Source organism: Eptatretus burgeri, chromosome 13 (genome assembly GCF_056783735.1).
Source record: "Eptatretus burgeri isolate ZD-2024b chromosome 13, Ebu_testis_v1, whole genome shotgun sequence".
Classification (NCBI taxonomy): domain Eukaryota; kingdom Metazoa; phylum Chordata; class Myxini; order Myxiniformes; family Myxinidae; genus Eptatretus; species Eptatretus burgeri.
In genome coordinates, this window is record NC_140973.1 from 82,804,666 (window position 1) to 82,832,451 (window position 27,786).

Here is a 27,786-nt window from a genome sequence, read left to right on the forward strand (position 1 = left end):
CTCACTCTCCGAAAACATGGACCATCTTCTATCTTCTCATCCAAACTCTCTCTTCCTCTTATGTGGCGACTTCAATTGTCATCACGCCAGTTGGCTAGGTGTGGGTACCTCTCTCACCTGCCATGGGACATCAGCAAAAGCTTTCTGCGACTCATTGGGACTGACTCAATCGGTCAACTTCCCGACCCGGATCTCAACCAATGGTACTCCATCTCTTCTGGATCTGATTTTGACAAATTTCCCTGACAATATCTGCTGCTCTTCCTTCGCTCCAATTGGTTCTTCTGACCACGTCCTTGTTAAAGTGGACATCTCTCTGGCTGTTATCAGAGAACCACCTCACCGCCGTCGAGTCTGGCATTTCACTCAAGCCGACTGGCAGGGTCTCCGAGCAGCCATCAAACTTACAGACTGGTCTCCTATCACTACTTTCTCAAACATCAACTCATCCTGGGAATTCTTTCAAAGAAACTTGCTCTCCCTCATGCACAGATTTATCCCCTCTCGTGTTCAGTTGTCTTACCCTTCCTCCCGCCCTTGGTTTACTGAAGCTTGTGGCGAGGCAGTTGTCCTGAAACAACTTGCCTTTGCCTCATGGAAAGCAAACCCAACTGAGGGCAATCTCAGTTCTTTCCACAAAGCTCGGAACAAGTGTGTATCTACCCTGAGGAGAGCCAGAAAACAACATCTTTCTCATCTCAAGTCTGAACTCTCATACCTCTCTCCCTCCTCAAAATCCTGGTGGCGTTTAATCAAATCTGTTTCTGGTGTATGTTCCCCCTCCATCCCCTCCCTTACCTCAAATGGCCGCACTGCTGATTCCACACGTGATAAAGCTGAATGTCTAAACTCGGTGTTTGCAGCTAAATCTTGTGTCCCAAACCCATCACTATCTCTACCCACTTTACCCAGTCGCACCCAACTGTCCCTGGACTCTGTATCCTTTTCTCCTGACAAGGTGGAGAGCTTGCTTTCAAACCTCGAGTCAGATTCTGCAACCGGTCCAGACGGCATCAGCCCACGTGTCCTCAAAGCCTGCTCTTCTGCTCTTGCTCACCCTCTCTCTGTTCTATTCACCCTCTCATTTTCCCAAGGTCATCTGCCATCTGCTTGGAAATCTGCTAACATCACTGCCCTGCATAAAAAGGTGCAAAAACAGATCCCTGTAACTACAGACCAATCAGCCTTCTCCCAATCATCAGCAAGGTTATGGAATCCATCATCGCTTCAGACATGAAATCCTTCCTCTTCTCCAATGGCTTGATTTCCAATCATCAATTTGGTTTCAGACCAGGTCACTCTACCCTGGATATGCTGCTACTGCTCTCCCATCAATGGATGGAGGTCCTCAATGCCAGACAGGAAATCCGAGCCGTATCCCTGGACATATCACGTGCTTTTGACACAGTCTGGCACCCTGCCCTACTCACCAAACTCTCTTCCCATGGTATTCAAGGCCATCTCCACTCATGGCTCGCAGACTTCCTCTCCTGTCGCAGTCAACGTGTGGCCCTAAATGGAGTTCTTTCATCCCCTCTTCCTGTGCAGGCTGGAGTTCCTCAAGGTAGCGTTCTGGGCCCTGTTCTTTTTCTGGTTTTCATCAATGATCTCTCGGACTCTCTGGAAAATCCTCTATTTCTCTTTGCCGATGACTCTACCCTCTGCCGTACCATCTGTCATCCCTCAGACCGGCAAGCAGCAGCTTCTTCGCTCACTGCAGATCTGGATAAAATCACAAACTGGTCCAACACGTGGAACATGTCTTTCAATCCACACAAATCTCACACTCTCACTATGTCTCTTCGAAAGGACCGTTTACAAAACCCCCCGATCCACTTTCTCAACAATCCTCTGGAAGAAGTCTTTTCTTTCAAGCTTCTGGGTCTCACTATCTGCCATGACCTTTCCTGGGAAAGTCACATTTCCAACCTCGCCTCAAAAGCCAGTCGCCGACTGGGAATCCTCCGTCGTGCAAAGTCCTTCCTCGGCCCTCTTGAGCTCCTGACTACTTACAAAGCTTTTGTCCGTAGCCTGATGGAGTACTGCTCTCCCCTCTGGGCTGGTGCTCCTGCCTCCCACCTTTCTCGGCTTCACGCTGTCGAAACCAGGGCTTTTAAGATCATTGGCATCTCCCGCAATGAAGCTGAGTCTTTGGGCCTCTCACTCAATCACCGCAGGTTGGTCGGTGGTCTTTCTGTCTTCTACCGACTCCTCTCCAGCCTTGCCCCCCTGCTCTCTCTGCGATTTGTCCCAACCACATTTCCACAGGGCGCTCAAGGTCCGCCAACAACCCCCTTCTGGTAAAACTACCAAAATCACGAATCACTGCTCATCTTCACTCTTTCATTCCTCTTTTTCCCGCCTTTGGAATAAACTTCCTCACTCTATTCTTTCCCATTCTTCCCTCCAGGCTTTCAAAACAGCTGTTCACCACCACCTCTTATCTTCCCCCATCCAAATCCTCGATCTTTTCTACCCCCGATAATCCACCCAAGCCCACTTCCTTCAATTCTCCTGCTTTCCTTCCTGAAAGTCCCTGTAATGTCCATCTTCTCTTCGCCATGTTCCCCGTCCCATCCCCATCCCTCTCCCTTCCACAGTTCACCTGTGTCTGTTCCCCAATGTTTTGTCCCTTCCACTCCCGCCCCTCTTGTCTCATGCCTCCTTGCTGTGAGTTGTGTGTTAGCTCTCATACGAGCCTCGACCAAGGTATACAAAAAAAAAAAAAAATAAAAAAAAAAATAGCTTAACTACTTTTCGCAAAGGATACCATGGGACCGTTAAAGTCCACAAACTAATGTTGACGGATGGGACACCAGTTTAGCATCCATCTGAGCTCTGGCACACACATTGATGAATCGCTCTACCTTAGAAATACTGGGATGACAGTTTATAGCTGGATTGGGATTCGTACCCAGGCTAAACAGCTGATATTTATGTACGAGTGGATGTACCTCGATTCCATCCTGTCACCTGAACTATGAAGGGAAATTGGAACACAATGAAGGGAAAACATTTGCTTACCTGCAGCACTTATGTCGCTAGGTGGGAGATAGAAATCAAACCGTTGTGGAACATGACAATGGATTAACATCTCTTATGCAGCATTTCCATGGTAGAGCTCTATACAAAAGTCACTTCCTGTTTATCAACCAAGATTTGTCTTGTAGCATTGTGCACATCCCATTATTACCTCCACCACCGAAGGTTGGTGGAGGTTATGTTTTCAGCCCTGTGTGTTTGTTTAGGTCAAAAACTATATATATATATATATATATATATATATATATATATATATATATATATATATATATATATATATATATATATATATATATATATATATATATATATATAACATGATATCTCAATAAGTTGTGGACAGATTTGGCCGAGACTAGGTGCACAGTTTGGGTTTGTGACAAGGATGAATTGGTTAGATTTTGGTGAAGATCCGGATACGAATACAAGCATTTTAAAGTGATTCTTCACCATTACGAGATAGGGCCATAAACGATATATAACACGATATCTCAAAAAGTTGTGGACAAGGTATGACAAAACTAGGTGGATGAGTTTTTTTAGGTGACAACAACTAGCCGATTCGACTTTGGTTTAGGTCAGAATCCCCAGGTCTAGCCTATCAGTGGGATCCAAAGCATAAACTGTCCAGACTGGTGGATGTATGCACTCCACTGAGAGTGCCGTTCTAGCTGTAGACTTCAGCTGTGTGGAATCTGCTCAAATAAATGAGGTGTATTTAGGTCTATGGGCAGGTCTTTCAGCATCCCCCTCCCCATCCCGTGTTGTCAATTTCACTGCACGAGTTGCAGTAAGGTCCAGAGAGGTACTTGAAGTGCTATCATCACATGTTACAGTTTTGTGGTGTATGTAATGAACTCATATAGTGTGCTTGGAACGTGGCCCTTTTCCGATGATTTTGGTGCTGTGCTGGGCAAGCTGGATGTGCTACATTTGCACGGTTATATCATTCTGAATGATCATATTGCTATGGATTTTGTTGTGCACTGAGAATATGGTACCCAACATACAATACTATGCTCCATATATCAAGCCAAGGAAAACAATAATAAAACTTACTAATTGGTGTGATCGCCCCAGAACGTACCTATTCAAAATGTTGAGACTTTGTATGAATTGTCATGAGTCTTTTGTTTGAATGATATTCATTTTGCAGGACTGGAAGCCTAAGTCCAGGAGATCATCTGCTAGCAATCGATGAGGCACGGTTGGACCACTGCTCAACAGAAGAGGCCACCTGGTTACTTCGGAACTCTGAGGATCTCGTTCACCTTATAGTGCAGAAAAATGACGACGGTTCCGGTACTTGTTCTCAATTCAATAGAAGCCCCAATGAACAGTGCATTATTCCAGAAGAAACTTCTATTTGAATAACAAATTTGTTTTGGAATATCCATGTCGGATGGAGAATCCACTTAGTAATACAGCTTGTTATGTTTTTTTTTTTTTAAAGATGAGATGGATAGCTTGAGCTCCATTACTTACACTGTGGAACTAAGGAGGTATGGTGGACCCCTGGGCATCACCATCTCAGGGACTGAGGAGCCTTTTGACCCAATTATCGTCTCTGCTCTTACCAGAGGAGGCCTTGCTGAGAGGTAAGTAAAATGACTCAATTTCACAAGGATGACAGATTTTGCGTGTCTCATTGATGTTCTTTCAAGTCACGTAACTGTCTGAGAAAAATGTCATGTCCACGACTTGATTTCATGCATAAAGGTAGGTATAACTACTGTTTCCCAATTAGCAGCCATATCTATTTGGCAACATGGATGAAATTTAAAAAACTAAGTTGTCTTAGTTGATTTGCTTAACTTAAAACCTAAAATTAATAAACTAGGAACTTCCTCTCATCTCTACAGTTTGTTTGGCAAGAAGGCAAAAGAAAAGAGGGCTTAGTAAAACTGGTTTTTCAAATATATCTGACAACGTTCTGAACAAACTCTTAAATTCGCCAAAGCAGACGATAAATTACGACTCTCAAAGTGCATCAAAGTTTATGATTTTCTGAACTTATAAAAAAAAACATAGGAAAAAACTCGAAGGACACTCTGTAGAGCACAAACCTTCACCACACATTGCCTGATCCAGAAGAACATATGATACACAATAAATTTTTTGATAGATCATAATTTTTATCTTCTTTGGCCCAATCTCTCAATGGGCATGAAGAACCACTTTAATAATTAGAAATCCTCATATCCGCATCTGGATTCGGATCTTCACCAAAATCTAATAAAAAATTGGCCTCGTCACACACCCAACCTGCCCACCAAATTTCATCAGAATCCGTCCACAACTTTATGAGATATCCTGCACACAAACAGACAAATAAACAAACAAGAAGAAGTCATGCAGAGCACGATACTTGCAAAATCCATAAACCAATTTCATCTCAAAAATAATTAGAGGTTGAATTAAGTCACCTGGTATGCAACTCCTCTTCAAATTTCAAGTCAGTCGGATGAAAATTGACAATTTTAGAAATTCGGTCCATGTTGGCCTCAAAAATAATTGGCTTGTTGAACTCTGTGACCTGCAATATAAATACTCATCAAAAAGTCAATTGGATAAAAATTGAGGATTTTAGAAATAATACCTTAGTTGTTGACCTTTTGGTCCATGTTGATCTCAAAAATAATTGGCTGGTTGAATTCAGTGATCTGATATGCAAATCCTCTTCAAATTTCCACTTAATCAGATGAAAATTGAGGATTTTAGAAATCTCACCTAAGTTGACCTTTTGACGTCAAAAACAAGAGGCTTATTCCTTATGACAAACTCGACCATGCGGTGAAGTTTCGTGAAGATCGGTTTAAAATTGTGACCTGTAGGTGATAAACAGATAAACAGAATAACAAAATCGACGAACCAATATACTTTAAAAAATCTTCGATTTTGAAAGTACAACATCCACATCATGCTTTGCGTGATATTTGCAAAATCCACTCCCCCCCCTCCCCCCCACCCCCCCACCTCAACCTCAAAAAAAAAAGTTGCCATGGATGCATAAATTTGTCCATTTAATTAAGTTTAAAATATTGATTATCTTAATCAAGGCTCCGGTCAGTCGGATGGAAATTGGTTGATTTTTTTTTCAGATAAAATTTCATGACTTTAGAAATTTGACCTTGACTTGACCTTTTGACCTCAAATAGTTGGTTTCCCAATTCAGTGACTCAATATGAAAAACAACAGGCTTCTTCCTTTTGACAAAAACTGTACCATGTGGTAAAGTTTCGTGAAGATCGGTTTAAAATTGCGACCTGTAGGCAATTGATATACAGACAAACAGATGAAAAATCACTCATAGAGTGACACTTGGTGAAATGGAATGGCACTCGGTCGAGCGCAGTTTATCTCCGCCAGGCTGAGCAGTTTACCTTTTGTATCCCACCGAAAGGTCGGATGTGGATCCGGACCTTAACCAAAATCGAATCGGCTTGTTCTTGTCACTTAAACAACTCATCCACAACTTTTTGAGATATCATGCTATTATATACATAGTTTTTGGGCCCTTCTCAAAATGGTGAAGAATCAATTAGAAATTTAATAATTATCGTATCCAGATCTGGATTTGAATATTCACCAAAATTGAATCAACTCTTCCTCATAGCACTCCCAATCTGTCCACCGAGTTTCGTGTGAATCCATCCATAATGTTACGGTTGTGGGGGTAGATGGGGGAGTTTAATGGGGGAATTTAGGATTGAATGGAGTTGTTTGGTCAGTGGACATGTAGGAGACATCTTGATGTAATGAAGTAGGGAAATTGTAAGCTTAAGTGTTACATGTCACCACATGGGGGGTGGTGCGGCATCAATTAGTGAGGGAGTAAGAATAAGTTCCTCCAGTATGTAATTTCCCCCTGTGAGTTTTCCCTATTTTTTTATAACCAAAACCACGATGATGAACAACCAAACATGCCAAGCAGGCAGAAGCTCCACCTCCAAAGTCACGCCCCTGAGGCTGGTGTATGATGGGTGTGACGTCATAAGCTAGCCGTGCGGGCAGAGGCCCCGCCTTCCTGGGTTTCGTGCAAGCAAGCCATGCTCCGGAGAATAAAATGGTGGATCGGCGTGACGCCAGTCAGTCAGAGGAGCAACAGAGGAGAGTGGAGTTCAGGGAGAGCGCACACACGAGTCAGAGGAGAGTTCAGAGGAGGAACGGATGAATGTGGAGTGAGGAACGCACTCTGTCGAGATAGAACGTAGTTGGGAGATGGCCTGTAAGAACAGAACTTTACGGCTGACTTTCCTTCGATGCATGAAGAAGACGGCACGATTCTCGTATTCGTGCCGAGGTGAATTGACTCGTGTGGTGAAGCAAGACGTTGGCCTTTGGCTCTTGGTTGGGTCATGAGGAACGGACCCCGAGCCTCGTGTATGTCAAATAGCGGGTTGGTGAGGACGATCGACGCGCGAAGCAGCTGCCCTGGGTCTCTGAGCCTTGGTGTTGAGTGCCGCTCACAGATTGCCTGGTGTACGTTTGTCCCAGTGTGAGAGAAGCGACTTGGTGCCATTTTTCGCGTGTCTATACTTCCAAATAGAAGCGCCTTGATTCCAAATTCCACAAAGACCAGCTCTGGGCCAAGCTAAGTACATGAATAAAGGAAGGGTTTTCTTTTTATTTTGTTTCCCTTTGTCTGTATTTAGTCCGTGTGTAAAGGTGCCTCGACGTAGACTTTTATTTACTTCGTGTTATTATCATTACCTTTTGATTATTGTCCTTTGTAAATATTTCTCTATTTTCATTATATTTGTTCATTTTTTAAAGTGTGTATCCGTGTGTTTGACATGGGGTTCTAGTATAACCCCCCCACCCTCTCCCCCTCCCTCTGTGCTGTGCTCCCCCGTGCCTCCGTTCCTCCGTCATTGCGCCCTTTTCCCATGCATGCACATTAATCTCAGAGAGTTTCAGCTGTCGGCCTCCAAGGGAGAAGTTCGGCCATCCGGGGCTGGCGGTGTTAACCACCTGTCACCACAAATTGGGTCGGGGGGATTAACCTTAGCCACCAGACCCGCGACAATCTTTTGAGATATTGTGCCAAAAATCGTTTTTGGCCCCATCTCTCAATGGTGAAGAATCACTTTAACAATTCTCAGATCCGGATCTGGATTTGGATCTTCACCAAAATTTAGCGTTGCCCTCCTTGGCCAGGCTGGTCACCGACAGACACAAAAATTTCAAAACGTTTGCTTGAAAACACTGGCCAAAAATTGTCTGACAAACAGACGGCCAAATGCTACAAACCAACATACTTGGCAAAAAAAAATTCACCAAGTAAGAACAAAGTCGAGTAACCAATTTACATGAAAAATCTTCAATTTTGCAAGTAACAAACAAGAAAAAGAGCAATTGGAGATTGCAGACCCTCGCCAGGACTTGTTTTGTGTGTTGCTTGTGTTGTTTTGTGTGGTGTTTGTGTACTGGCGTGTTGCGTAATTTATAAGAGACATAACTAGATCTGCCACTTTATAGCTGCTGGCAGTGATGACCGGGTACCAAGACGTCCCGCTTTGATGCAACCTCGCTTTGATCGGACACCCGACCCTGACCCATGACGTTTATTATTATTCAATTGAATTTAGAATGGGATTAAAATAAATTCAATTCAAATCAAATGGAAGACCAAATGGGTACAGTCCTGCATTAGAGTAATCAGAAGGAACCCAAAGAAGTAAAAAGCAAAGATGGAGTCATCAGAAGGAACCTGGATAGAATTCGGGTTTCAGCTGCTTCGCCTCTCCCCTCAAACCCACCCAGGCACAGCCAAGTGAGCGTTGTTTAAAAAAAAAAAAATGAAAAAATTCTGGTTGCCAGACCATGTGTCTGATCAGGTTGAAATGTAAACATATATTCCACATCACTACTAAATGTTAATTCTGAAGATTCGCTTTGATCAATGAAGCAGTTCAAGAGAAGTATTTTTTTTTATGATCTTTGTTCATTCTAATATGACTGCCAGACCATGTGACCTATCAGTTATTTGTGAACACCCTGGTATCCCCAAGGCTTCGGGAACATGTGCGTGAAGTTCCCCTCTATCTGTCCAGCAATTCTGGAGAAGAAGATTTTTATGGGTTTAAGAGTAAATCCAATATGGCTATCAAACCATGCATCCTATAACTTCATAGGTGGGAATGTTTTGTTCCTCATGGATAAACGGTCATAGCTGTAAAGTTTCACCTCAATCTGTTCAACTGTTTCAGAGATTTTCGAAGGTTAAAAAAAAAAAATCACAACATGGCTGCCGAACCACGTGACCGATGCCATCGTCAATTTGTTTTCTGTTGACCAATTTATCCCAAGATGACTATCAGAAATTTTCATACTGATCAAATGTGGCGTTATACTAATAGTTATGACATCATAATGAGGGCACCTATGATATTGTTTAAAAAAAAAATCACACTTGTTCGACATGAGGTGTACTTGCCATGTTCCAAGTTTCAATTTTTCCCATGCTGTGGTTTCGGAGATGCAGAGGTCCAAAGTTTTTTTTTTTTCTTTTATTCCAACATGGCTGCCACACCACGTATCCTATGACATCATAATCATCATTAGTACATTCTACACGTGTAGTAGCTCCAATGGTGAACATTTTGTGTCATTCTGACAAGCGGTTGCGGAGAAAAAACGTATTCACGTTCTACACGGACAAACAAACAAACAGACAGACAAATGGACCCAAATGCAATACCCTCTCCTCTGGCGAAGGTAACAAACACACAGACAGGGTTGAAAGCATAACCTCCTTCCACCATCGGTGGCAGAGGTAATAAGCATAAGGGGGGGTTATTCATTTCTTGCATATCTAAATATGGCTGCACTTTTGACTTCCCTTCCCACCGCACCGCGTACCTACGTTTGAACATGTAACTTCCCCTTTGCTTTTGTTTGGCTCTTCCTTGAAACTTCAGTATTTGTGCTGGATTTGAGCATTCATCAAACTGGCTATGCTTCCCTGATAGGTTAGGATGTCTGACAGTGATCTTCACTATTTTTTCGAGGGGGGGCCACTTTTGCCGACGAGACATCAGTGTTAGAGCCACCACACCAGTTTTGAGCCAGCACACCACAGGACTTGGTAATGGCTTTTTTCTTCTTCTGTTGACACATTAGGCCCTGCCCCTCATGCTCTTCTTTGTTGTGTACAATGTGTGGAACCATTGGATGAATTTGATAGCATTTATGGCAGATTATTATGAGGTGTTTTCACATTTGTGGATTACCTGCGACACGTCAGGGACTGCACTTTAAGCCGCCAAGGGCTGCCAGTGGCTCGCAGGCCATGCAATGAAGAACAGATACTTAGGTTAAGCTGCAGGTTAGAGTGAGGCATGCCTGTTATTTTTGCAGTGGTTCAAGGCATCATTTCTGTAAATGTGGTTTTGTGAAGATGTATCGATCACAAATACTGGTGGTGCATGTTTCCCCACAGAACTGGAGCCATCCACATTGGAGACCAAATATTGGCCATCAATGGTCTGAGCCTCAAGAACAAGCCCCTCAGCGATGCAATTCGACTCCTGCAAAGTTCCGGCGAAACTGTCGCATTGAAGATCAGGAAAAGAAGCAAAAGTAATATCAGCAGATTAAATTGGTAATGCAAATATATTTTTGTAATCTACGAGGGCGTGCTTAAAAATAATGCCTCTTATTATTATTTTTACAGAGTCGAGGCTTGTGGAGGAGCGAGAACATAGAACAGATCAGGACACAACAGAACAAAAGAAACAGTATAAACAGATGGGGAAACACACCAACCGCAGAGATGGGGGACAATATGGAGGGAGACTTGGACAATGGGGGGGGAGGGGGAAGTGCAGGGATGGACAAGATGGATACAGAAGCAAACTTTCAGGAAGGAAAACAGGAAAGTTGGAAGGAAGTGGGCTTGGAGAGAGTTAACAGGGATGTAAAAGATCATGGTTTTGGATGGGGGTGAAGAGTTCTCTTGAAAACCTGGAGGTAAGAATGAGTTTTAAGAGAATGTGGATGTTCATTCCACAGGTGGATTTGGGATTTTTGTGTTTCACCAAAAGGGGGTTGCTGGCAGACCTGATGCATGCTGCAGTAATTTGGGGGGGGGGGTGGAGAGTAGAGGTGGAAATTGGAAATGTCAGAAGGTGCAAGACCAGAATGGAGGTGGAAGAAGACAGACAGATCACCGACCTGTTGGTGATGGTGAGTTGGTCAGCTTCATCGTGGGAGATTCCAATGATCTTGAAAGAAATGGTTTCCATGGTGTCAGGCTAAGCAAGGTGTTTTTTTTTGTTTTTTTTTTCCCAAATCATGCAAAGATATTCGAATGAAACAAAGACAGATACTAACATCAATCTATAGTCCACCATTGTGCATATTTATTTATCAACATAATCACCCCTGTGGTCCACACATTTCTAACATCCAAATGTTTTGTGATGCCATCACGATAGAACTGTGCATCCTGCTATGCTAACTCGACCAGTGCTTCACAGCGGTCCTGGCATCATCGTCTGAAGAAAATGTTTCTCCACAAATGTGGTCTTTAAGTTTGGGAAAGGGATGAAAATCTGATTTTACCAGATCAGGACTGGTGATTCTTTGATCTCTTACTATCAAGATCATAATGGTGCACCATCTCTCATCCCAATTCTCATCTCCACGCATCTCATCCTAATTCTCATCTCTTGCTGGTCACCGCAATTCTCATCTCTAGTTGGTCACCCCAATTCTCATCTCTAGTTGGTCACCCCAATTCTCATCTCCAGTCATCTCATCTCTCGTCAGTCATCGCAATTTTAATCTCCAGTACTTCACAATGCTGACAACGTCATGTTGCCCTCTACCTTATTGACTAACAGAGTACTGAAACAACTAATGTCAGAGCCATGGAACTTCACACCCAGTGGCAGGAAGAACTAATTTGTAGACTGTGCTTTGTTTCATTCAAATATCTTTTCCTGTTTTAGAGAAAAAGAAAAGGAGGCATTACTTTTCAACAAGCCCTAATTCATGCATCATTAACATTTAAATACATTTTGAGTTGTATTTCATAGATGCTTCGGTCCAGGACATGAAGAGTGTGGGACATTCCAGGACATGTAGAGCACTTACCTTGTGTAGGCCTTCTTGTGTTGCTTTATGCAGTTGCTTCAGCTTGAGGAGTGTGGGAGGTGTCAATTATTTATATAATCCTCGCCACCTGGGTTAAGTTGAGTAGGTGAGAACTGATTGGTTATTCCCTCCATTCACAGGTGAGAGATGTGGGTGGGTCTTTCTTTATTACTATATATATTGACTGCTTTTGACGTTTGCATGTGGTACATGCTTGGGGGCCTCATTGGCATGCATTGCTGTCTGCACTGTCACTGATGATTCACCATTAAGCGATGAAACTGGTCTGGCAGCTGAGGGGGCGTGGAGCTTTGGGATTCTCATGTGTGTACTATGTGTGAACATCTTTGTAGTTGTGGAGGAACTCTGGGAAGGTTTTGAAACATCAAAGTGCTTACCTTGTGTAGGTCTTCTTGGGTTGCTTTTTGCAGCTTCGTCGGCGAGAGGAGTGTGGGAGGTGTTAAATCATATATATATATATATATATATATATATATATATATATATATATATATATATATATATATATATATATATATATATATATATATATATATATATAGCCTGGTGTTGGCGCAGTGGTTCGGGCAGCGGCTTGGGATCCAAAAGGTCCTGAGTTCAAGCCCCGTTGGGCCACTGAATTAATACACCAGGGGGTTGACTCAGCCTGTCATCCTTCCGAGGTCGGCGAAATGAGTACCAGTATACTGGGCCGGTGTATACCCCAGTTAAAATAGGTGTGCCATATCCCTGTGTCGTAAGAGGCGACCAGGGTTGCGTCAGGAAGGGCATCCGGCGTAAAACATGTGCCAAATCACTATGCGGATCATATGGATGATCCGCTGTGGCGACCCCGAACGGGAGCAGCCGAAAGAAGAAGAAGAGATATATATATATATATATATATATATATATATATATATATATATATATATATATATATATATATATATATATTTGTGTATATATATATATATATATATATATATATATATATATATATATATATATATATATATATATATATACACACACACACACACACACACACACACACACACACACACACACACACACACACACACACACACACACACACACACACACACACACACCCGATAGAAAATCTAATTCCCGTTTCAAAATTTTCACATTTCATTGCTTTCCAGCCTGGAATTAAATTTTATCAAATCAGACTTTTTCCACCTTTATTTACACATCGTAACCCACAACTTACAAGTGAAAAACAAATTCTCCAAATTTCACAAAATTAATTAATAATACAAAACTCGAATATCTTGGTTGGATAAGTGTCCACCCCTGTGAGTTAATACTTTGTGGAAGAACCTTTGACAGCAATTACAGCTGTGAGTCTGTTGGGATAGATCTCTACCAACTTCGCACACCTTGATTGAGCAATATTTACCCATTCTTCTGCACAAAACTGTTCAAGCTCAGTCAAGTTGCGTGGGGAGTGCTGATGGACAGCAATCTTCAAGGCATACCACAGATTTTCGATTGGATTTAGGTCGGGGCTCTGATTGGGCCACTCAAGGACATTTATCTTTTTGTTCCTTAGCCACTCCAGTGTAGCTTTGGCTGTGTGCTTCGAGTTATTGTCATGCTGAAAGGTGAGCTTCCTTCCCAATTTCAGCTTTTTTGCAGCAGGGTTTCCTCTGATTTTTTTTTAAAGATTTTTTTTTGTATTTTGCTCCATCCATTTTCGCTTCTATCCTGACAAGTACTCCAGTTCCTGCTGTTGAGAAACATCCCTTTAACATGATTCTGCCACCACCATGCTTCATAGTCGGGATGGTGTTCTTTGGTGATGTGCTGTGTTGGGTTTGTACCAAACATAATGTTTTTCATTTCGGTCAAAAAGTTCCATCTTGGTTTCGTCAGACCACAAAACGTTTTGCCACGTGGCTTCAGTATCTCCGGAGAGGTTTTTTTTGCATTCCTCGAATAGGACTCAATGTGGGCTTTTATGGGATGGGATATTTGTGGGATATTGTTGTCACATGCACACAGTGATGAGTCTTTGCTATAAAGGTATGTACCTCTTAGAAAGTTGCCATTGGCCTGTCTGATCAATCTCCTCTTGCTTGGCCATCCAGTTTGGAGGGACGGCCTGATCTAGACAGGGTCTTGGTGGTTCCATATGCGTTCCACTTCTTAATGATTGTCTTGACTCTGTTCCAAGGGATATTCAAGGCCTTTGAAATATTTTTATATCCATCCACTGCTCTCTGCCTTTCCACAACTTTATCCCGGAGGTATTTTGAAAGCTCTTCTGGGCTCATGGTTGAGTCTTTGCTGTGAAATGCACTACCCAGCAAAGGAAACCTACAGGGTCAGCTGATTTTATTCTGAAATAATCAGAATCACTACAATTTAACACAGGTGGAGGCAAATTAACTTTGTGTGTGATATTGAAGGCGATTGGTTACACCGAAGCTAATTTGCAATTGCTATTACAAGGAGAGTTGACACTTATCCAACCAAGATTTTCTAGTTTTGTATTTTTAATTAATTTTGTGAAACTTGTATAATTTGTTTTTCACTTGGAAGTCGTTGGTTACGATGTGTAAATAAAGGTGTAAAATGTCTGATTTAATGCAAATTAATTCGAGCCGATAAGGCAACAAAAGATGAAAAATTTGAAAGGGGTTTAAACTTTCTACAGGCTCTGTATATGCAAATATATACACACACATACACACGTACAGACATACACACCCACAAAGGTGGATACTTTGAGACCTAGGATGGCTCCGTTCCACCTTCTGAAACATGGCGGCTGGAGGGAGGCGGCATGATTTTGTATATACACTCGCGCGGTATGCATACACATTGTGTAAGCATATGAATCGTGCTTCCCCGTTGTCTCAGGTTGCTCTCACCTGCATTTGATTTTTCATTTATTTATGTTTTCATTTACGGATGCTTTCTGACGGTTCTGTGATTTTTCCTGATGTATCGGCTTCAATGTCCATCGGTGCACAACATTACCCTGCGTCCCTATTGTCTCGGGTTGCTCACCTGTATTTATTTTTTTTCCATTTGTTTGTTTTCATTTATTTATATTTTAAATTACGGATACTTTCCGACGGTTCTGTTTTTTGGGGTTTTTCTTGCCGGTGTACCAGCTTCGATGTCCGTTGGCACACAAAATTACGGTGCTTCCCAAATGTCTCGAGTCGCTCACCTGCAATGTTTTTCATTTTTTTTTTTGAGACCTATTGGCCACTGAATTAACACCAGGTGGGTTTGACTCAGCCTGCCATCCTTCTGAGTTCTGCGAAATGAGTACCAGTGTACAGGTATTGGGGCTCATCATCAGCGGCATAGTCGTGCCCCAACAAAATGAGAGCTACCCGGCAGCCAAGCTGCCACACACAACAAGAAGATATATATGTGCGTGCGTGTGTGTGTGTGTATATATATATATATATATATATATATATATATATATATATATATATATATATATATATATATATATATATATATATATATATATATATATATATACACGTAATATGTAATTGAATTGATTCATATCCTGAATGCTTGCCAATCGATTTCTAACATTACATGTGAGATAGCTTCAAAACAAAACATGAAACAATTGTGTGAATGAGTTGTTAATTACTTTATCATGAATTTTGTTTCCAGCTATGGGATTGCCAATACTTGGCATGCCAGGCCATGTTTCCGAGTTCAGTGATCCGGATGAGGACGTCGATAGCCCTCGTAAGAGTGGGATGGCTTGCTCACCCTTCTCGGCTGTGACCAGTGTGGACAGCGCCATGGAGTCGTGGGACAGCTCTGGAACAGACAGTGGTTATGGAACGCAGGATCTGAGTTGTATTAGTTCACTCATTTTAGCCGTTGTTCTGTTTTGTACTTGTTGGAGGTTGGTGAGGAATTTTGTAAATGCAAAGATATATATATATATATATATATATATATATATATATTTATATATATATATATATATATATATATATATATATATATATAATATATATCATTAGATCGGAGAACCAGTGTGGACTCGTTTGATCAATCATTGACATGGCATGGCTAACTTGGACATAATCCACATTCAAGGTATAAAATCAACTTATGGTTGAATCGGGCATTTAACAATGTTATGGTTCAATTAGATATTAGATGATGTGCCTGAGACCACCGTGGTCGAGCTTCTGTAGGTCTTGCGGTGCACCTCTCATTAGTCTCATCCATGTGCTCAACTGGCATGCCGTAGATGCAGGGAATCTGTGACATCCTCACTTTTCATGGTTAAAATAGACAACTTTGTTACAACTTAGTTGTTAATAAAAGCTAGTAAGAGCTTGCAACTGCAGCTTTTCACCGGAGTATGCACTGTGTAGATTGCATTAGATATGATCATGAACTAACTATATATACATATATATATATATATATATATATATATATATATATATATATATATATATATATATATATATATATATATATTAATATACGAGGAGATATGTGTGCGGACTCACTCTGATACACGGATTGATTACAATACCTTTCCAAGATGGGCAGGGCTCACCGGCCTGATTGGTTAAGGTGGATGGTTGCATACCCGGGAGGCTTAGTTACATTATGTCAGGTAATGGTTGAGGTTTTTGTATAATAGATAAATATTACAATTACACGACTTTATGAAACATCCTTTACATGTAAGAAAATTCCTTGTGAAAACAATCCCCCAACTGATGCCCTGAATTTTGAAAATGCCACCATGGGTCGAGTATGAGATACCAAGGAAACAGTGTGAGACGTGTTTTGCTTCATTAATGTAACATGTGGTTGTATGACAGGGCAGGCAGTTCGTAACACACTGTGATGTACGCTCACTGGAAAACCCATGAACATTCGTATAAAGGACAGGATGGGGTAATTGGGTTTCAGCATTATCAATCTTGTTATCCACTGTATCTTCCTTGTCAATGACAATTATAACATAAACAAACATTCTCAAACATAATCCATTGATAACCTAATAAATAAATAAATCACAATAGGTATGCATTAGTTTTCAACCCTTTGTATTTATTTTTTTATTCTGAAAATTTGCTATGAAGAATAATCTTATTTTTGTAACGTTTTAATATGTAGAGTGTGTGATATATATACATACATATATATATATATATATATATATATATATATATATATATATATATATATATATATATACATATATATATATATATATATATATATACATATATATATATATATATACATATATATATATATATATATATATATATATATATATATATATATTCAGAAATTAGTGTAAAAGCAACTGCGAGAATAGTCGAGAAAGTTCTATCGGAATTCATTGAAACAAAAATTTAAAGTCCTGTTGTGTCCATGCTGGTTAACACCGACCTGGACGGATCGCCGAACAGTTTTACCTCGGAGGCGAACAGCCGAGATCCTGGGAGATCATGGCACACGCGGGACGGAGGGTGACGAAGGCGCGTACCATGGAGCATTTACCAGAGGCGTTCACCACAATGAATAGACGAACACAAGTAAATTGAACAAATGATGGTTTAGTGAACATAAAATCAACGAGTAATAATGAAAATAAACCAAAGGGCAAAAATGAAAAGTGAAGTAAATCCTAATTTGAGACGTCTCCACTCAGACACAAAAACAGACAAGGGGAAAGACAAAAATAAAAATAAAAATCCTCCCTTTATGCTGGCACTCAGCTTTACGTCCAGACATGACCTTTTGGAGCCTTACGGTCATCGAGTCTCGAAGCCACTGTGTGGGAAACACATAGAAAATGGCATGGAGTCGCTCTCCATGCGGGAAATGCACCGGATGGCCTGAGGATACTCTCCATGGCCACATAGGTGAGACAATTCGCGCGGGTGATCCCCAACGCCAAGAGCCCACCAGCCTTCATTAAAGTTCCTTCTGATGATCAAAATTGCCAACACCGCTCCCTCTCACAGCACCAGGTCCGCTCGCAACAAATGGCGCTACCACCTTCATTGAGCATACAACGGGATACTGCCGAGTTGTTGCTGAGAGACGTGCTCCTCTCCTCAAGCACACAATCTTCATGACCTAGCTGAACAGTCAATGGCTAGCGTCTAGCTCCAGCACGCGAACAAATTCACACAATACGAACAACAAGAATCGTGCAGCCTTCTTGACTGTCTCAAGGAGAGCAAGCGAGATCCTCTGTCTTCCGACCGCCATCTCTATGCAACCATGCTCCCTCTTGCATCACACTGACTAATCCCAAGCCTCGGGGGCATGGCCTGCTGGTTACCATTCCTAGGAGGCGGGGTTTAACCTGCCGATTGTGTTCAGACTCCGTCGGCAGTCGGGTCGGCCATTGTTGTTGTTGTAAGAACGTGGTTCCTTTTTACAGCCGGCCTTGTAAATGCAAAAACGTAGAAAAAGGTCACGGGGCAATCACACTGGGAAAAACTAGCCTTAAACCCTGCCTAGTTAACACAGCACCACACCCTGTGTGTTGACAGGTAACAATGTCAAGGTCACAGTTTTCCCGACTTAATTTACATTGAGACGTCTCCTACCCATCCACAGACCATGCTACACTATGCAATCCTATCTTTACTATGAAATTCCTCCATATACCCGACAAACATAACAGTACTATATACAAATGTCTCATAATGTCCTTTCACCTGCATGTGATATCTATACACTCCCTGAGCCTTGAAACCACTGCAGGATAGAGTGGTAGTACGTACTAGTAAAAAACAGATTTGGTCTTGCCTTAATGTGGGCTCCTGTTGATGGAGGCTTGTGAACATTTAATACTACAGAAGGTTCTGATTGCCATTCTGCCTCACACAGCTGCTTTCAGATGCCAAATGCTTCCTGGTGCCACTTTAACCACCGACTGGAGAGATACCCGACCAAGAAGTCTGCACGCAGCCGAGAGGATACCAGGCCGAGAAGGCCATGGACGGGCATGTGAAAGTGCTTTCAGTGACGATGAATGGGAAAGTCTCAAGAGCAGGTGAGTGGATTTACAACGAATGAGGTGCTCGTGATGAGCGGGGTATTATGCGATTGACCGAATTGTAAACACTCCAAATAAAATGAATACTTGTATCATGAAATGTTTCTCTTTCCCTGCTCGTTCTCTGTTTAGGTTTGAAATGCCAGAATTGGAGCACATCGACAGCTTCTGGTCCCAAGCCTTGGAAGATCTGGAGACTTGTGGACAATCTGCTCTGCTCAGAGAACTGGAGGTTTGAACAAAGACCTAAATGTGTAGTTATAAGCTGACATGCGTCAGCATGGTTTCCTTGTTGTACACAAGGCATGTCAGAAAGATTTACTGTAAACTAACCATATGATACAAACGATGTGATAAACTTCACATAAAACATGAACCTCGTTTGCCCCTGTGTTTCAGGGCAAGGTTGGTGCTTACCCGAACAAGCCAACCATGGCTTATTTGGTACTATTATCATATGATTCTTACCTTGGAAGTTAAATTATTTTTGTTTGAAGCTTATTATATATATATATATATATATATATATATATATATATATATATATATATATATATATATATATATATATATATATATATATATATACAATTTTTGTTGTTGTTTGTTTAAAATTTATTATTTGGCTTCTTGAGTTTTGTTGGATGTGACTTGCACATATTGCACCAATCATCTGTTTGCCTTACACTGTAATTCATTTCATTTCACCCAAAGCCCTTTACTAGTTTGCACTTTTCATTTGCTCGTTGAACTGGCATGACCTTCCTCTCACCAGTAAGCCATACTTGGAAGTGTCAGGTCTCCAATAAATGATGTTATTTCTGCCTTTTATCTTCAATTTGTTCACAATACAGTTGATACTTAAAGGTCACTTCATCTCCAACATTGACCTGGCCAATGCCTTGCCAAAAGCAACCAGGGTTGTGTTGCGAGTGACTGTAAAAATAGAAAAGTGGTGAGTATATAATATTTAAAAAAAATAATAATTAAACAAAGCCATGAAGGAAAGTAGAGCCTCCTATTATTTTTCTCCAAAACGGGTAAAACTATACGAATGAAACAGGCAGATACGAACATCAATCTTTATTATAACATGGTGCATATTTATTTATCAATATAATCAACCCCTGCAGTCGAAACATTTCTCCCAACAATCAAGTAGTTTTGTGATGCTGTTACGATAGGACTGTGCATTCTCCTGGCTTACACAGCACTTCACAACAGCCTTGACATCATGAGAAGAAAATTGTTCCTCTCAAGTTTGGGGAAGGGATAAAAATCTGACCGAGCCAAGTCAGGGCTGGTGATCCTTTGTGGCGGTACTCCATTGACTGTCTCATACTCTCAGATCATAGTGGTGTACCAACTGTCATCTTCATTCATGTCATCTCCAGACAGTCGTCCCAGCTCTCGTCTCCAGACAGTCGTTCCAACTCTCGTCTCCAGACAGTCGTCCCAGTTCTCGTCTCCAGACAGTCGTCCCAGCTCTCGTCTCCAGACAGTCGTCCCAGTTCTCGTCTCCAGACAGTCGTCCCAGCTCTCGTCTCCAGACAGTCGTCCCAACTCTTGTCTCCAGACAGTCGTCCCAGTTCTCGTCTCCAGACAGTCGTCCCAGTTCTCGTCTCCAGACAGTCGTCCCAGTTCTCGTCTCCAGTCAGTCGTCCCAGCTCTCGTCTCCAGTCAGTAATCCCATCTCTCGTCTCCAGTCAGTCATCCCAGCTCTCGTCTCCAGTCAGTCATCCCATCCCGTTTTCGTTGGGGTCAAATTGTTTTTATCCAAAAATAGCCCTCGACCTACCACTGAATGAAAGAGGAAGCCATGCAGAGCTTGTTCGCACTGTTTCCTGCAGGGTCTGAATGTATTGTGAAGGTTGTGGGGGTAGAGGAATTACAAAGGAAAGTTCAGATTGAATGGAATTGTTTGCTCTGTGGATGTGTGGGAGACTACTTGATGTAGTTAAGTATGGAAACTATAAGCTGAAGTGTTACGTGTCACCACACAGAGGGGTGGTGCGGTGTTAACTAGATAGGGATTAAGAATAAGTTCCCCCAGTATGTGATTGCCTATTCCTACGTTTTTGTTCCTGTAACATTCCTGTAACCTATTCCTGTAGGAATAATACCTATTCCTGTAACCTATTCCTACGTTTTTGCATTTACAAACGAGCCAAACGTGCCGAGCAGGCAGAAGCTCCTCCTTCAAGGGGGTGACAGCGGGCGAAGTCACGCCCCCGAGGCTGATGATTGATGTGTGTGACATCAGACAGAGATCTGGAGGAACGCATGAGGCCGGTGTGAGGAAGGCAGCTGTAGTGGTGGTAGGAATGTGGCTAGGACGGAGGATCTCACTTTGCTCTCCTCTCGGCCGACAAAATGGCTTTCCTTTGACGCAAGAAGATGGTGCGATTCTCGTATTCATGCTGAGGCGACTTGGCTCACTTGGTGAAGCGAGACGCTAGCCATCGACTCTTGGCTGGTCGTATGAGATGGGCCTCGAAGTCTCGTATGTCAGGGAAGGGGACAGTACCATTCCGCAAAGAGTGTATCGGTAGGCGCGATACACGAAGCAGCTTCATGGGGTCTCCGAGCCTTGGTGTTGAATACCGCTCACAAATTGCCTGACGAACGTTCTCGCTGCGAGAGAACGGCTTGGTGCCATTTTTGGTCGTGTCTGTGAAGCGTCTCAATTCCAAGTTCCATAAAGAAAATCTCGTGCTGTGCTTCGCCATGCCTCCGTCGCTCTGCCATTGCGCCCCATCCCTCCCGCACGCGTTATGATCTCCGAGGATCAACGTGTCCGCCTCCTAATAAGGAAAAACCGCTCGACCATCCGGGCTGGCGGTGTTCACCGCCCGTCACCACAAATTGGGTCGGGGGGATTAACCTGGGCTGCCAGCTCCGTGACAGTATAAACGAACCATAAATAAAATACCCACCCTCTGGATCGGTCGAGTTTGTGCATTACTTACTGAAAAAACAGTAGAGTCTGTGTTTTACAAGAAGACTGTAGATGTTTGCATGGTGTGCATGCGCTTACAAAGTTCCATCTACATGGTCTAAGAAAAAAAGGATACATTCCAATAGTGAGTGCCAAAGGGTTCAAAAGGGTCTAATCTCTCAAGTATGCAAAAGGGTCAAAAAAGAAAGGTGTAAGGAGTCTAAATGGTGTTAAAGTCTCAAGGGTCTAAAGGGACTTGAGGGGTCTAAAGGGTATGAAAAGTCTAAATGGTGAAGGGATCTAAAGATGTCAAAAGTGTTGAAAGGTTCTTCAAGGTAAAAGGGGTCTTCAGGGTCTCCAAGGGTCTTTGAGGTCTTGAAGGAAGGGTTTTAGGGCTCATGGGTTTTCAGGGTCTTAAAGGGCCTTTGGAATATTTGGGGTCTTAAAGGGTCAGGGTCTTTAAAGGCTGAGGTGGTGGATGAAAATACCCTCCGGACAATACCTGGGTCAAACTTGGTCTGTGTGCCAAATGTGGTGGTTGTTGGCCCAGTGGTCTTTGCAAAAAATGCGAACATACAGACAGACAGAAAAATTTTATTCATTAGGTTCCCACTGACATCCTTTTGTACAATGCCTGGTGTTGGATTCATGGTTCGGGTGGTGGGTTGGGGATTCTAGGATCCTGAGTTCAAATCCTGCTCAGCTGTTGAATTCATACCAGGTGGGTTTGACTCTGCCTGTCATCCTTTTGAGGTCGGCAAAATGAGTACCAGCTTGCTGTTATCCTGTCTCAGAGTGGTGACCTGTCCAGGATTGTGCCCAATAGCCCAGGAGACTGTTTGGGCAGCACCAACGATCTGCACAGAGTATGGTCCTGATGGATGGATGCTTGACTCAACCTGTCATCCTTCTGACGTCAGCAAAATGAGTACCAGCTTGCTGTTATCCTGTCTCAGAGTGGTGACCTGTCCAGGATTGTGCCCAATAGCCCAGGAGACTGTTTGGGCAGCACCAACGATCTGCACAGAGTATGGTCCCGATGGATGGATGCTTGACTCAACCTGTCATCCTTCTGACGTCAGCAAAATGAGTTCCAGCTTGCTGGGATGATTGAGCCATTTCAGTGTCCTGTGTTGGAGTGGTGACATCCAAGATTGTGCCCAATAGCCCAGGAGACTACTTTAGTAGCACCGATGCTCTGTACAGAGTCTGGTGGTCCCAATGGGTGGATGCATCCCTTTGTCCTGCTGGCTCCACCTTACCGAACACACTTATACAGGAATGCTGTGGCCTAATTTACTTTTTCTCATTTAGTTTAGTTTCATCATCTTTTCAAAGGGGCTGGCAGGATAGTCTATAGGTGCACACACTTGGCCCTCAGCTATCTCTCCTCACTTTGATTCCCTACCCAGCTTTAAACTCCTACCCTGGTGTTTCACATGCAGAGTGATGCATCGAGTGTGTCACCCCTTGGATCGACATTAAGCCAGCTGTCCCATCTGTTAGCCTCCATGGCGTTAAAGATCTCTCGCGATTCTTCGCGAAGAGTAGGCAAATTATCTTCTCCTCCTCCTCCTCCTCCTTACAAATTACAAATTCCTGCTCTAACATACAGGGGGGGGGGGCACTGCATCAGCGGCACAGCCGGTAATCCTAACAATCCTAAACCTGCAGGTGCACAGAAAATGAATAAAATAGACCGCGAGTTGAAACATCCCGATAGACAGTAAAACAGTTTCCGAATTACCAAGTGAGAAGCACCGTCATCATTTGCTGGGAAGGGAGAGGTCACTGCAGGCACAACACTGACATCAAACAATGTGTTTGTTTCTCCTTTATCATCATCCACTTGCTGACTTCTTTTATTCATTAATTGAATACCATGTTCTTGCCATCACTGCATTTTCAGATTATGTTTTTCCCCATAATGACCATCTTATGTGAGCATTTCGAGTTCAATGAAAACACATATTTTGTAGAATTGTGAGAAATGGCATCATTGGCCTATATTGGCATCACCATAACCTATAGTCTGGGCTGCCATCCCACAGGCCTCCATCATGCAGAGCAGCAGTGGAAATAGTAACACCGTGAAAGAAAAGGTGGAGAGGGAGGAAAGAGAGTTGAATACACAGTGCGGGACAGATGACGACGCTACCCCTCTCACCCCGCTGTTGGCGACCGCCATGAAGCCTTGGGAGATGAATGAGTTCCAGCAGCATCTCGAGGAGATCATGGCACCTCCTCCAGTTGACCTGCACAAGGTACTGACAGTCTGGGCAGTGGGAGGGGAATTCTCTCATGGAGGTAAGCACACCTTTATTGGTGAGTAAATAACTGCTATGCCTAATCCATCTATCTTGATGATATCATTGCCCCCACTCTGTATGTAATCGACAATGCAGCTTTCCATGTAAACTTTGTGCATCAATTTTTCAACAAGAGTGAGGCTCATTTCTCTTAATAAATAAACAAACTAAGAGTGATGGAATTTTGAAAATAAGAATGAGATCCAGACCTGTGGTCTCTGTTATGGGTCAAATAAATACATTGTTACACCAAATACTAACGAATGTTGGTTTGATACCTCCATGAGATGAACAACTTGTTATCTGTTTCAATAATTATATTAATGCTGTCTTCTTCAATTATATCTGCTGGTAAATCGTATAACACATTTAACTTTTACACCAAATTAGGATTCAGATGAGGTCACTCTACCTTTAGTCTGTTTGGTAGATGGACCCCCCCCATGCACCCCCGGAAAATTTAACGACACATTTTTATACTCCTAAGGGTGTCTACTAACCAATTTCAGATGTTCCCATCGAAGCAAACTGCACCAACAAGGATCCTACAGCAGCCATTATGGATTCTGTCGTGCGCAAACGACTAAAGCTCAGGATTTCCATAACTTTTGAACTAGACATCATAGAAAGACAAATAAACCCACTTTTCCATACAAATTTGGCATGAGAAAACGTTTGGAAGCAACATCTTTGAGATTAAAAGAAGTTTAATGGGGCAAAATAGAAAAAAATTATTAATTTATTTGGTCAAATCAAAGGAAATGACTCGTTCTCAACATCCAGGCGATCCAGCAAGTCATCATAATCATCGAGTCCATCATCATCATTCTCTTCGTCATCATCTTCACACTCAGGAGTGTTTAGAAGGTCTGCGAGTGAAGAAGGAAGGATTGACAAACGATCAAACTCAAGCAGGGCCATTTTGAAATCCAAGATTGCAGCTACAAAAGGGTTATTTCATATATGGTCCAGACCTGAGAATGGTGAACATATATTTGTCTTACATCGTGCCAGGTTTCACACTTTTATGACGAAATGCACTATTGTTTCATATACCTACCCCTGATTATTAATAGTGTGGTACTTACCTAAAGGGTATTTCTTTTCTCATCTTCCAAACACTCTATGGGACATCATACCCCCTCCACTTTCGTGTACCATGATGGTGTTATTATCCCCCATTGCACTTAGTCTGAAACGGGGGCTGATGAATTTGGTCCCGATTTTCGTGTCCGTGCGTGCGTGCATCCGCGACCATATCTCGGACATGTGTAGACTGATTTTATTCGTACTTGGCAGAAAAGGCAATACATGATGGAACGCATATGCATGACATTTTTGTTTGAGATCACATCCAAAATGGCCGACTGGCTGCCATTGTAGTTGTAAAAACCCCGATGTTGAACACGTCCTCAACCGTTTCTTAGACATGCATTTACCGATCTTGTTCACACTCAAACTTGGCACACAGATAATGAATGATGGCTTACATATGCACACCATTTTTGTTCGAGATCACATCAAAGATGGCTGACTGACGGCCATTGTAGTTGTAAAAATCCCGATGTCAAACAAGTCCTCAACCATTTATTGGACATGCATTTACCAATGTTGTTCAAACTTGACACCCAGACATAAAATGATGGCTTACATATGCATGTCATTTTTGTTTGAGATCACATCCAAGATGGCCGACTGGTGGCCATTTTGTTAATTAAATGTGTCCCCATCCATTTCTCAGCCATGCATGGTCCGATTTTGTTCAAACTTGTCACACGCACAGTACATGATGGCATACATGTGTCCCTCACTTTATTTTGCGATCTGATCAAAGAAGGCCGACTGGTAGAATGGCAGCCATTTTAGTTGTACATAAATATGGGCTCGCTGTTTAACTCCATTCAGAAAAATTACTAAAATGGGGGCTACGACATTTTGTCTTTTTTACTTGTTGCTACATATCTCGTTTCTAAATCTAAGTTCTAAAGGAACAATGTTAAAAGTAAATGGAAATGAACTCACTCTATGTACTTTGTCAATGCCTACAGTTCCATGGTACGTAACCATGATGAAGTAAAGCATAATAATGTTATATATTATTTCCGAGTTTGTGGTTTCGTGTCGCGCTATCTTCGACTTTGTTCTGCGCTCGAGTAACGTGATATTTGGCTTACATCATCTCAAAGACCATATGAGGTGCATGGGACAAAAAAAGAAAATAAAATGGTTCTGAAACAGTGAAATCTTATTCCACTTACTGCATTAAAGTAAAATTACTACTGATACTCTGCATCCGTTCCTTTCTCAAACACACCCACCCCAACATGTCGTGCAGAGCACGGGTTATGCTTGTCTCCTATAATTTTGCAGTAATTGTTTTCTAAAGTATTGGAGTTGTAGTGACAAGGTTCTCAAGTGGTGTGATGCATGTTTTTCAAGGTGACACTTTGTAAAAAGGGCCACAAAGACTTTGGATTTTCTATCTCTGATGGCCTATTGGAAAAAGGGGTGTGTATCAACTCTCTGAGACCCGGTGGCCCAGCAGACGAGTAAGGGGCTCTGCAGCCATTCGACTGGATCCTACAGGCAAGTGTGAGATGCGAGCTGGGTCAGGTTCTTTAGCTCTCCCTCCATCATTCCATTTGTATTGAGTTTCACCTTTAAATTGGGTCCTTGTGTAATGGGTGTGTGTGTGTGTGTGTGTGTGTGTGTGTGTGTGTGTGTGTGTGTGTGTGTGTGTGTGTGTGTGTGTGTGTGTGTGTGTGTGTGTGTGTGTGTGTGTGTGTGTGTGTGTAGTAATATGTATAATGTCATGTACAGTATAGAGTATCATGGTTTTTTTTTTAAACCACCACTCCTCCGAGGCAATGGCACTCAATATATAGCGATCCCAAGACAGTTATTTCATGAGTATTTGTTTAGTTAGCCCTTTCCATATGTCAAGTGGGTAAATGGGAAAGATGCGTTGCATAGGGATTTTAGTTAGGTCTTCAGTCCTCTATTCTTTCTTTGATTTCATTGCTTTACTTTACTTGATCTCATGCACAAGCCACACAAGCCACACAAGCACGCGTGCAGAAAAGTAACTGTGCCACGAATGTGAGGAAGCACAATGAGGTTCATTTGCATACGTGTGCCATTTTCCCTTCAAACTGAGTGCCAACATCCAACTGCCACCTCACCTCAGACCCTCATTATGTTCACCAGAAGGTTACAATGCTCACCATAACCACTCCACACATCTTCTAAAAATCCCCACAACAATCTACGTCCATGCTTTCACCACAAACTCCGCAACGATGATCGTCAACCCAAACCTCTTCGCCGCA

General features: G+C 42.3%; 1 protein-coding gene across 3 annotated transcripts in view; it reads left to right on the forward strand.

The window, feature by feature from the left end:
• The window catches only part of LOC147014919 (glutamate receptor-interacting protein 1-like), a 91,364-nt gene that overhangs the window by 52,020 nt on the left and 11,558 nt on the right, over positions 1-27,786 (forward strand). For all 3 annotated transcript variants that reach the window (XM_085853388.1, XM_085853390.1, XM_085853389.1), the window contains exons 15-23: positions 4,199-4,344; positions 4,496-4,640; positions 10,487-10,626; positions 15,823-16,014; positions 19,042-19,207; positions 19,343-19,442; positions 19,610-19,654; positions 24,200-24,412; positions 26,897-27,043. In XM_085853388.1, coding sequence (XP_085709514.1) covers positions 4,199-4,344; positions 4,496-4,640; positions 10,487-10,626; positions 15,823-16,014; positions 19,042-19,207; positions 19,343-19,442; positions 19,610-19,654; positions 24,200-24,412; positions 26,897-27,010 — 1,261 coding nt within the window. In that variant the 3' untranslated portion in view covers positions 27,011-27,043. The remainder of the gene's footprint in view (positions 1-4,198; positions 4,345-4,495; positions 4,641-10,486; positions 10,627-15,822; positions 16,015-19,041; positions 19,208-19,342; positions 19,443-19,609; positions 19,655-24,199; positions 24,413-26,896; positions 27,044-27,786) is intronic.